We start from the raw sequence: 12719 nt of genomic DNA, 5'->3' as shown, positions 1-12719 counted from the left end.
GCGCATCTAATTTAGCTTTTTAGCTTCACCAGGGCTACATTTTGCAGCAGCAAGTTTCCTTGCTATCCTTTCTTACCACATGTTGATTGGTATCACAGAAGAGCTTTGGGTTGTATAAACTGAACTGCTTTCAGATGAAATCAAAGGAGCACATTTAATATATGGTACTTGGCAAGGGAACTTCAGGTCACATAATAGCGCTAGAGCTCGTCTAAAGTAAATCCACTGCAGTGAACACAGCATGAAGGCTGGGCACTCAGCATTGTCTTTCTCTACAAAACCTCTCTTTTGCCGTGTACTAGTGTAAGAACAGCTACAGCGTATTCCCCCAATTTATCCATCTTTTGCTGGTTAAGAATCTGACTGAAATTGCCACTTGCTGCAAGCACCCACGATTGCCCCAATACCAGCAGCAGGCTGCAGCTACCACCAACCCACAGTAAGTTACCACACCACGCTTTTCCCCCCACATACCTGTGCCTCTAGGGTGTTACCTCTCACCAGTGCATCACTACACCCAGACCCACAGCCGCACCTCAGCAGGCCCCAGGCTCAGTTCCTTGCTTCTTCCTGGTGCTGCCAGGCCACTTACTTTTTCCTCCACAAGGGAAAGAAATAGAGAGAAACACATTCTCTATTATCAGCTTTTCACACCAATAAGTTCCCGTTAAATCAAACTGCTGACAACCAAGATCTGATCCTCCTGATGCCTTACTCAGTTTCTAGCCTAAGTCTTTACAGACTCCTGAAAATCCCTTGGAGAGCCCTACTACCCTGTTGCAGCAGCTGCATGTGATGAGGTACCAGGTGAAGGGAGCGAGGAGCTGTCCACCACCAGTTATGTATTTTTTTTTAATATTCAACCTCTTTAAGACTTAAAAAATGAGAAATGTAAAATTCCTTATGGGCAAAACATGTGCAACATTGACTAAGAAAGATCTGTACTGCTGCAATGCAGATACACCCTTGAAAATCATTTCCTCAAAACTTTCGGAATTGGGAGTAGATAGTTCCTTTGCCACTTCATTGGAAATTTTGTGATTAGAAGAAAAAACAGTCTAATAAAAGCATGATATGCACCTTGAGTAATAAATAATAACAATATTGATACAATATTGGTTTATTGATATAATATAAACAGTGATAATAAAAAGGACGAGTCCTGACTGAGGTGGGAGCAGAAAAGCAACACAGAGAGCACCAGGGAAAAATGGGCTGAAGTGGTACAACTTTCCCCAGCAGCAGCTGGGTGTCTGGACAGGTTCAGCACTAGCGGTACAGGCTCAGCTCTGCTGTGTTATGCCAGTACTGCAAGTACTGAAAAAATAAGAATGTTTTTACAAACATATTTTTCTAGTAGTGAGATCCCATTCATAAATTATGGGGAGAAAAACCACACCTGTCCTTCCCAAGGAAAACTCCATCCCAAAGCAGACAGGCAACAAGTAACTGGGGAAGCCTGTGCTGCAGTATATGGCAACAGAAATCACTGCTTTTGGAAGAATCTCTTCTGCTTCATCATCATATGTGCCTTGCTTTAAGGTCCCAAGAAGCAGGTAAAGGTGTCTTACTGTCCCCTGTGTGGCCAAATTGTATTTCTGGTAACAAAGGCAGCTTCCATTTCCCAGTGAGCTGGCCAAAGGCTTCCTGCCAAAACTTCCTTTGAGAGAAAAACATTCATTAAGCAACTCCTTTACCAGGAAAATCCTAGTTTCCACAAATCCTTTTTTTTTTCTCTTCAGAAGTCTGAAAAAAAATTGTTTACACAAATAAATTAGTTTTGTCATTTTTGTGGGTTTCCAGTGAAGAAAAATAAACAAAATCCAAAATGATTACAGCTTGTCTGGTAAGACAGTCTGCATATTGCTGAGCAACCTGGTCATATCCTGAGACTAAAGCAATACAAATGATGATGGTGTATTTCTATCCTAGCAGCAACCTGCTATAACTTACTATTATAATATGCTATACAATCCCTTGCTCATCTTTTGTCAGTGCTCTCTCCTCCCTTTTGTTGCCCCAACAGAAACACCAAAAACAGGGTAATACTGAGGTTACCTTACATTAACATTGTTCAAATTCAGGAGGCACAGGTGCCTTGGGGAGAGGTTGAGAAAAAGGCTGACATACAGTCAGGAGAACCATTAATAGGTACAGCACACACAGTGTGATCTTGTGATGGTAAAATCATGTTAATGATTTGATTTATGTGGATAAACCTGGAAATATAATATGGATAGGAAATTTGCTCTAATATGCATATGAACTGCAATGGAACCAGACAGTGACGTATAGTGACTTACAGCGATTTCTTTCCTGCATGTCCAGTCAAAGAAGGGGTTGAGTTTTCTTACAAAGGTCCAAGTATCTCACAACTTGTGATCTTTTAACAATTCATGAGGCAGAAAAAGGGACTGAAGGGCCCTTTCAAGAACAGTAAAAAGATGTTCAATGTCCTTGTCTATTTTCTTTGAATGCTACCAAGGAGTCTGTTAAAAAATAATGAAATTGTTTGAGCTGTATATAATTTATATAGATGTACTAACATTGTACATATGTACTTTTTGACATAAATCACTGAAGTTATGGAATGGGTAACAATTTCTCTCCTTAGACAGCTGTAACAGTAATCTATGGCAGAACTGACCCCATATTCTCAGACACTTAATAAAGAAACAGAAACAAGTTTTCTTTTCACATCATAGGTATCACCTTACACTATTACTGTATTCACATGTTGCTACAATTACTGTTCACATGTCTTTAGAAAAAGGGTCACTCTACATTCTTCCTAGCATCCACATTAAATATTTATATTCAGGCCTGGGGTGCCCTGTAAAATTTTAACAGCATAGCTTCCTATTTCAAAAAACAATAACAAAAAATTAACCTAAATACTAGCTCATATATGAAGCACAACAATAATGGCTGTCTAAACTCATTTCTTCCCAAAGTACAAGGATGTTTATGTTCTTGCCTAAGGGAAGATAAACACAGCAGCATACCACTCCATATTTGTAAATGTTAACTCCCCTGCAAGGTAGTAACCAGCTTCTGTATGCACCAGCCATCTGTTTCTTCACTGCTCAAAAAGCCATAATATGACATACAGCTATGCATAAATTGAAACAACAAAGATCTATGTCCCCACCACAAAAAAATATGTTCAGTCTCACTCTTCATTCTACACATTATTCTGACTTCAAGAAACTTCAAAATAGCCTCCAGAAATGGCTCCTAGGCCCTAGCCTATCAGGATACTGGGGATAATTCCATAGGTCACTGGGACTGCTAGATGCTCAGGACCAGTATATATCAGAAGTAACTCTCCTAGAGTCAGTGGGGACTGACTGCTGCTGTGAGCGTGATAGAGCTATGCTACATCTATAAAATTTTCAAGAAAATACCCTGAGGATTTTATTAATCATTGTAACACATTGGAGAATGTATTGACCTATCAATTGAGTATTGTCTAAGTCCAAAGTACTCACACAAACAGATAAAAGATACAGAGAAAAGAACCCGAGGACGACCCTTTTATGTGTATGTGTCATTCTAAAATACTCCTGCAAGTATCCTGGTTAATAATAATGTACTGTTTGCCAAATATGTACTTTAAAATATGTAAAATATGTACTTTAAAAATAGCAGTCAACTGTATGGCATACCTTGAGTGGTGTTAAAGCCTTCTAGGCTTTGTTATACACGAACTATGATAAGTTATAACATGCTGCCAGTGGAAAAAGGAGTGAAACAGCAAAAACCAAGCTGCTTAGATTATTGAATGAGTACTTAATGGTGAAGATTGAACCCTAACAGGCATGTCTTAATTTTTAATAAATCAAGGAACTTATTCATATGACTAAACATGGATTTAGGACTTCAGTGATTCGGATGTTTATAATTTGGCAACTAAACCTGTGGCTGGGCACCTAAGGAAAAGTGTCCAGTATATCAGAAATCCGTATACATACAGCCCTAACAGCATGCAGGTGTTGACATTCTGCCTAGAGTAGCCCGATGTTATACACTCTTCTTTTGAAATCTTGTCCTGGATTTCAGCTCTTGTAGTCTTCCATTTTGAAGTTACTGAGATTTTTTTGCCTTTCTGCTAGACTCTGATTGACTGTTGTCCCAAACTTTCATGTCTCTCTTTTTTCAAAAAAAAAAAAAAAAAGTCCATCCTGCTTGACATCTAGCTCACAAGCTCAATAAAGCAGAAGTTTTTGTATTTGTTATTACTGAGAACAGTATTAACCTCAAATGGGCCAAGTTATTGATTTGTGTTACCAGAAATTTGTATTTGATCAATAACACTGATCCTTTCATTTCATACAGATAAAATTAAGTTGGGGACATAATTGCTGCTGTTTTCAAATAAACACTAATTGTGCAATTTGGAATTTTGTTTTTGACTCGTTGTAGGTTCGCAGCAAAAGCAAAGCAGCAAAGGCTGGCCTGTGTGAGGGGGATGAGGTGGTGTCTATCAATGGCAAACCCTGTGGAGACTTAACCTATGCTGAAGTTATTGTTCTGATGGAAAGCTTGACTGACGTCCTGCAGATGCTTATCAAGAGGTACAGGAATGCTCACAATGCTTTGGTGCGATTCTGTTTGGTGAACCATGTGGAAAATGCTGGTGTTGAATGCACTCATTTTGCAGACCTCTACTGTGAGCTTCTGATAGCTCTCTTACTTGTGTCTGTAAATCTGTTGGTATGGAAAAGGGAGAGAAGACAGAGTATTTGATCTGACGGAATTAAGGTATATAATTCAAACAGCACAGTTCAGGCACAGAATTAAGAATCCAGTCTCCAAATATAACAATTTTATTTCTTATTAACTGTCCTTGCTACTTACAAGGTGTCCACTACTGTATCTGCATACTGCAGAGTCTTGAGTTCAATTATTCTCTCCACCCCTTTGAAGTAGTGAAGTGTTGTTATTCCCCATAGATAGGGAAGTGAGGCTTACAAAAAGCAAAGGCTGTATAGATGGAGAAAGTGTGTTACATAGATATGCCTTGATGATGACATGGCAAACGGTCATCTTGGGTGGCAAAATGTGTGAGTAGTCAGGAGGGTGAGAAGGTCTGGAAATCATGAGTTCTATTTTTGTAGCCGTTATCGCTTCACTAGATGAGGTGGGTCAAGTCACTTACAGCTCTCTGGATCTCAGCTTCTCCATTTATAAATCGGTGATAGTGAATTTTACTTTTCTTTGAAAATGCTTTGAGCTTCTTAGAGTAGAGAACCTTCATGTGAATTTATGAGCAAGCAAGCATTACTGCTTACTGAATATCGGTCTACTCCTAGGGGGTTCTGTAATGGTGATCAGTTTAACATATGCTGTCCTGAGTTGGGAACCACCAACAGTGAGCACATTCTTCCCAAACTTTGTGCATTCAGATAAGATGAAGTCTGAACTGCCTTCAGCGTGGGTTAAAAGAGGAAGAAAAGACCTTAGACTTTCCCATTCCTTGTAAGGAATTATGGCTCCCTGTTGAACTGCTGCAGTTCCCTGTATCTGCTTTCACACATGCAGAAGCAGGAGGACAGACAGGGCCAGGATTCATCACAACAGCTAACAGAGCAGTGTCACTGGAAAGGCTGAAAGGACGCTGCTGCAAAAAGGCGCTTGCCTGTGATTACCAGGAATGTCGAAAAAAGCAAGTGACATTCCCCTGTGGTTTCTGCAACCTGTGTAAGGGAAACTTTTCCGAAGTGTCTCGGAGTTTGAAGTCACAATCTGCCTTCAAAACAAAATGCTCTGAAAGAATATTCATTTTGTTTATAACAGACATTTTGCACGGCCTGTCTGTGCATCTTGTTTTTGGCTAAGCAGTGGATCAATGTGGTGAGATCGGGGAACAGTGATAGCTGAACATTACAGCTTACCTTCTGTATAGTGCATACCTCTTGTTTCTGGTTCAACAGTGTATCATCTGAGTACTCCTCATGTGATATCTGCATTCCAATGTTTTTAATTCATAGCATGACAACTGGAAATGCACTTGTGAAAATTATATTTGTGGCTGACTGGCTGCCCACTTTGCAGCCATACAAATAATTCCATATGCTTTGAATCCTAGTCTGCTGCTGCTCTTTAATTGACATTTCAGTGGTATGAACCACATTATGCTCTAGCTGAAAGTGCCTGCACAACTTCTATTCACTCCACTGCTTCTGCTTGAATGTATGGTGAACAGTAATACGTGTCCCGAAAATCAGAATCAAACCAGAGTGTTTATGACCTGTATTTCAGTGTTTCATGGAATGAAACTGTGTTTCTTATAAATTTTAAGAAAATTGCAGTTGCTCAACTGTTGCTCAAGTTGGCTTGCTCTGAAAGTGACTAAAATATTCTAAAGGAATTAACTACAAGAATCTGTGAATTTCTTCTCATCAGCTCATCACCCCCAACTCCCAGTACCTCCTGTCAGTATCTTCCCTGGCAGGGAAGAATGAACTGAAATGCTTCTCCTCCCTTGTCACACTCTTTGTGGTTAATAGCCCATCAACACCACAACCAGAAGGATTTTTCAGGAAGTGTCTTATCACACTCTTAGAGAACAATGAGAAGCAAGTCATTCCTTTCCTGAGTAGCCATCTCATGAAAAGGCTAGAAATCATAAGGAAAGAATAATGCCTGATTAAAGTGGTATTCCAATGGTAATCTCTGCATCCAAACTTATTTCGATAGTAGGGAAGAGTATTTCTTCTTGGAAGGCTTCTGACTGTTCCTGAAGTATTTACACAAAGGACGAGACTTTCAAAAGCATTTATTGTTGACCTAATTTGGCTCTTACTGAACTCACGGGTAGAAAAATTAGCTTTTAAAGTAGTTTTTGAAATGCTACTGGGGCTTTGGTGTCTAAAAAAGTTTTCCTGATCTCCTGTAAAGCACAGTCAGTTTCTGACCAGCAATGCCCACAAAATCTTTGGTTTGCAGGATCAGAGGAAAGAGACATCCTGCAGGGCAAGCACCCTCCAGATGCCATGTAGGGAAACATATTACTGACCTTCCCAACAAATGATGAACAGGTGTATCCAGGAAACATTGAGAGTGGGGACAGAAAAGCTAGCCTGCCCTTTTCACATCAGTGTTAGCAACTCCTGGGCTACTGCTGAGTCTAGAAACAAAATTTCTAGGGGTAGGCAGGGAGTGCGCTCAATGCATACCAAAATGAAATGCACCATGTAGGGAGTAAAACATGACTCTGAGACAAACCCTGCTGTGCTGACTCCATGAGTTCTGCTTCCTTCCTGGAATTATACCAGGGATGTTGTTCTTGCAGTGAGCTGGAAAGACCTGAAACAAAAATAATAATTTGACAAAACAATCATAAATAACAAAAAAGAGATCAGACCAAGTATTCTGCTTCTTGACACATGGATACACATTTATGTCTATATAGAGTAGAAGTATATCCATAAGTAGCAAAGGCCTTTTAAGGTGGAAATCTTTCTCTCTCATACATACACACAATCACTCAGCTACCAATAAAGGCTAACATTTAGCTGACCCACCCCCAGTCTCATATCCAACATGGAAATGTTTATGGATTTCTGTAATTTATCTGTACTTAAGAGCAGTGCAACTGATCACCCAAATAGCATAATATGATGGAATCCAGCAGCCCTCACAAGGAGCTCCCTAAATCAAAATCTGTCTGACCTTTATGTAGCTCCATATGTAGTTTAATGGATGTTATACATTTTATGCTATTTGAGGCAGACACACACTACTACAAACAGTATGCCACATGGCAAGAAATGCAAGTGTTATTGAAGCTTCTTCAGTATACTGACAGATTTATTTCTTCTGTCACTTCTTCCAGCCTTTCTTTGTAGGGGGTTCCAAAGTTTCAGAATAGTTGGGACCTGCTTTTGATTTCGGAAAACACTATAGTACTTGATGTGAATACTTTACTGAGGGTACCTACCTCTCCCCTCATTTGAAAAAGTGCTTTGCTACCTTCTAGTCTACAGAAAGCCTTAATAGCATGTTGCAGTCTTGTGCAGAAAAAGGTTTATTCTTAAATTACTAAATAGTCAGTATGGTCACTACTTTTCAGACTGCTGAAAGAGGAAGCTAGAGAGTACACTAAGAGTCAGAAAACCAATGACACAGCCCAGATGGATCAGGGGAATAAATAGTTCAAAAAAGGGAGTTAGTGAGGTACGCAGTAGGCTTCAGGAAGTCAAAGTCATATTTGCCAGTCAGAAATATGTTTTTTTTCATAACTAGGAAATATTGTCTGGCTTCAGTAACCTGTCTCATTGGATCACCAGAACAGGCTGAGAATGTTTCAATTATTCCATGATATATATGGATGATGATTCTCACAGGAATTCTTTGAATGTGTATTTTAAGTATTCAACCCCCTCCCTCTCCCTTCCTCCCTCCCTCTTATCCTCTTCCAGTTCTTATCTGTTCCTTAGAGAGTAAACTACTTGAGAGAGCAACTGTGTGTGAGGAAGGTGCCTAAAGAAGTTGTGGTAATAGCTACAGAACCAAAAAAAAAAAAAAAAGCACAGTTCTGGTGTCATGCAAAGTTAATTTTCTCATGCACACGTGAAAGATGAAGAAGTGTTGTCCTAGAAGCCTCAGTAGCATCACTATAACAGAAATGTGTCTGTGAAAGCAAACTGATGTTAGAAATGATATGATTCAATACTGCAGAAGGATGGTAGTAGGATCATAGTTATTATCCTACAGCAATAATGTAATTTCTCTCTTACCGAACTGTTAACTTGAAGAATTTTGGAATATACAAAGATGTTTTAATTTGAGACCTCTACATTCTGGGAAAATTCTTCTACTTAACTGGACCTGCTTGCAGGTACCACAATTAAGTTAGGGGAAAAATACTATACAAAAGTTGCTTCCGTAACTGTACTTACAATTACTGTACTTACAGCAGCTTAATTTCTTGAATTACTTGTTTATGTATGTGCAGATCCTCCAGTGGAATAAATGAAGCTTTGAGTGCTGAAAGAGAAAATGGAAAGCATGATAACATAAAAAATGAGGACTATAGGGAGAGCGCTACACTACAGATTAATACAGCCAAAGAGATACCCCATGGAGACTTATGCATCACAGAGATATACAGTGAGACTCACCAGGCAGCAGGAGAAAGCAACATACACTTTTCTGAAATGAAACAACAGACCACACAAAGCCACAGAATTGCTCCTAAAGTGATAGGCACCTCCAAAGTGCTTGTGACAGATGAGTCTGCTCTCAGAGGGAAGAGAGAAGAAAGAAGGCCAGGCACTATGGTTGAGTTGCAGTTGTCCCTCTCAAATGACGGTCACAAGAGCACCAATGCTCCTGCTGTGACTCTCCTAGAGGCAGAAAAATGCGCCCCTTCAGGGAGAGGACCCACTGTACAAGAAGATGGAACTAGCCCTGTAATTGCAATTCCCCTGGGTGTGAAAGAGGGCAACATCCAGTGGTCAAGCAAAGTAGTCCAATTTTCTAGTGGCAAAGAGGTCAAGAGGATCCAAGGTGCAGCTCCATCTATTCCCAGGGTGGAGGTGATCCTAGACTGTTCAGACAGGGAGAAGGAAGCATCCAGGTCTCTAGCTGAAAGGGGGTGTGTTGATTCTCAAGTGGAAGGAGGGCAGTCAGAAGCACCTCCTTCCCTCCTCTCCTTTGCAATCTCATCAGAAGGCACAGAGCAGGGAGAAGACAACCAGCACTCGGAAAGGGATCACAGACCTCTCAAGCACAGGGCAAGGCACGCAAGTAAGTATATCCCATCTAATCATTCACACTGCCTAAGGGTATCTTTTGTAACTTGAAACATCTTTTCAGAATTCAGATCACATTAGGAAAAATAATGTTTAGACTGTTTTCTGCAGTTTTCTAACTTCCCTCTCTCTTTGTCTTCTAAACAATGTTTCTGTTCTTGCTTTATGTATTTTTTCAAGGTAATGCAATGTTCCTGTTGATGAGTCAAGTGTATACCCATGCCTTAACTGTGCTGAATAATTTTGCTTGGTAGACTTCCACTTTGAAATTATCTCATGACTTTGTCTAACTAAATAGACTTATAACTCCAAAAAGGGATGAATTCTGCTGGGCTTCTCATGTACATTAAAAGGAAATCTGTAGAATATTAAAAAAAAAGAAAAAAAAAGTTGCTGGCACACATCTAAATGAATCCTGTGGATTTCTCCTTTTACAGCAAAAACTTTGTCGTCATTTCCATCATCTAAAATCAAAGCCATGCTTCTGCTCTTGATAATAAAAAGTTGATAAAAAAGGCTATTAGAAAAGCTTGATGTTGTCTGCAGAAGAGATTTTGACAGACACTAGCATATGTATAACTGTTACATGATCCTTTCAGTTTTGTCAGTCTTCTCTAGACTGTAAAGTGAACTATTTCTTCTGACTCCAAACCCAGAGGTCAACTCCAAAATCTGTCCAAGAAATTTACATGAAAGTACACTTGAAATTGAATCCAGTATCAGTTGAGTGTAGATATGTAAAAATCATTTATTATTTTATTAATTTGGGACCTTTCTATTGTTTTTGTTGTTTGTTTGTGTTTCCCAACAATGTTAAGAATCCTGTCCAGGGATTTAGTAACAGTATGGCAAAGCTGCTTGAATGCATGCAATGATATACTGTAGCAACAAGCTATTTTATATGCAGTGTTGGAATTAGCCTGCTAACCCATTGCTAATTCCTCTGTAAGCATATTTTTAGCATGATAACCATTTGTATCTTATTGGCAAGTGGATTAAGCAGTTACTTATGCCTAAGTGTCTGTATCGAATCCACATATTTTTGGCATATTAAATGGACCATATAAAAAGAGTGCACATACTTTACATTTTGGCTGTGTAGCTAGAACCAGCTGTGGGACTGTGCCTGTCTTTCTCGGTGAATTACTTGCACTGCTTTTCCAATGAGGCAAAAATATACAGAACAAATTACGTGTTACATGATATATTCTTCTTTCAATTAGGACATATCCTGCCTTTTTCCCATCTCAACTATGTTATTCTCAACTATTGCTAAGCTAGTGGCAAACATTATCATTAGGAACCAACAATTTTACCTATAAAAATGTTTGCTTTTATAATTATTTGTAAAATACAATCTACACATTAAAACCATCACGGGGTAATAGTCTGCATGCAGCAAATACCACACATATAAGACATGTTTCTGTAAAATTAAAAGCTATAACACAGCATTTAAGTTTAAACTACAGAAGAATATTTATTACAGGTGTTTTATCTCAGCAGAAATTTTATCTGTAAACAGTTATCAGATTATATTTATCTGATTAATATTTCTTCTGTCAATCTATTGATTAAGTAATTACAGGGATGAGTTCGGAAAAGATACACTATTAAAATGAAGAGTCTCAATTTTTGCTTTCCACAAAACTGCGAGTATCTGCTGAATCCCCCTCCTAGCAAAACAGTCACTGCTGATGCAAGTAGTTTATTTGAAAGCATGGAACTTACATGCTGAAGGGTGACCGTTTCTGTTTGCAGAGTCACTCTAATGCTACAGGCTATACTTTTGGAAAATGTCTCCAGCAACTATTGTAAGCATTTGGCTTGTCAAAGGAGTGAGCCAAGGATTTCGTGATTTGGCCCTCTTGAAATAAAATACTACAAATTGCTGGTACAGACACCGCGCTCTTTTCTCTTTTATAGGTTCTTGTGAGAGCCATTGGTCTAGTCATGCTGTCATCTGGCATGATGGCAAAACTCCAAGTTTCTTTAATAGGAGAAGTATCAGGCTCCATCCTCTGACATAGCTAAAAGGATCATTAATAGAAAATACAGCACAGGGCTTTCTTTAACCAGTTTGCTTTATTTATGCTAGCAGAAGATATTAAATAATGTACTGTTCTGTTTTCATATATCAGAGGCACACTTTTTCCTTTTGAATTTAACTGGAAGGGGACCATTGATTTAGGCAGGAACAGCTTTAAATTATTTCTTTTTAAAAGGGAGAGGCCAGTGAGGCAGTCATGCTGACGTACAGTGCACCTATCAGCTTTACAGCTGTGTATATTCTTGCTCCACATGACTTGATGAAAACCAATAGTTTATACTTTAAGAAATACATATTACGGATGCATGGTAGTGAATACTCTTGACAAGTTAGCTGAGCCTCCTCCATTCAGTTTTTAAATGTGTATTCATTCTTGCCACATTTTAAAAATAAATATTCTGGAGATGTTATATCCTACACAATTTTGGATTATGTTTCAGGCAAGTTAAGTTTGTTAAAGGACTGAAACCTGCTTTACATTTTTACAACTGTGTACTGTGGGGCCAAACTCCCACTGTCTTCCAGGGGGCTGAAAGTTGATGCTAATAGTTTCTTTGAATGACTCTGTGGATATATACTTGCTTTTAAATAGCTAATGCATATAAAGGTACCTACTTTTATCAATTATACACATTCTGAAATGCATATGAGTAAAATAAACTCATAAATGACAGAAGCTGCTACCGCCATCAGACACAACACACAATTTCATTTGCTCTCAGATGTTAAGCAGACATGGGCCTGGCTGGCTGTGAATCTCTTCTGTAAGCCTAGGAACTGTGGTCAAACACTTGAATTGAATAAATAAGAAAATACTGTCCAGCTGTTGCTGCTGAGATGACTTACAGGAATAAAAATCAAAGAAATTAGAAATGGACACACGTGATGTTCCTGTTGAAGCAAAGAAA

General features: G+C 38.9%; 1 protein-coding gene and 1 long non-coding RNA gene across 3 annotated transcripts in view; one reads left to right on the top strand and one right to left on the bottom strand.

Annotated features, from left to right (window-relative positions):
• Positions 1 to 8995, bottom strand: part of LOC308194985 — a 64072-nt gene extending 55077 nt beyond the window's left edge. Inside the window, exons 1-3 of the long non-coding RNA XR_013951115.1 lie at positions 8922 to 8995; positions 7231 to 7311; positions 475 to 2489 (exon numbers count right to left, since the gene is read on the bottom strand). This is a non-coding gene — a long non-coding RNA (uncharacterized lncRNA). The remainder of the gene's footprint in view (positions 1 to 474; positions 2490 to 7230; positions 7312 to 8921) is intronic.
• SYNPO2 (synaptopodin 2) overlaps positions 1 to 12719 on the top strand; it is a 92963-nt gene that overhangs the window by 55542 nt on the left and 24702 nt on the right. For both annotated transcript variants that reach the window (XM_080591605.1, XM_080591606.1), the window contains exons 2-3: positions 4426 to 4577; positions 8963 to 9756. In XM_080591605.1, the coding sequence (XP_080447731.1) occupies positions 4426 to 4577; positions 8963 to 9756 (946 nt within the window). The remainder of the gene's footprint in view (positions 1 to 4425; positions 4578 to 8962; positions 9757 to 12719) is intronic.

This window comes from Anser brachyrhynchus (assembly GCF_964034855.1).
Source record: "Anser brachyrhynchus genome assembly, chromosome: 4".
Lineage (NCBI taxonomy): Eukaryota > Metazoa > Chordata > Aves > Anseriformes > Anatidae > Anser > Anser brachyrhynchus.
This window is presented reverse-complemented; position numbering and strand designations above follow the sequence as displayed.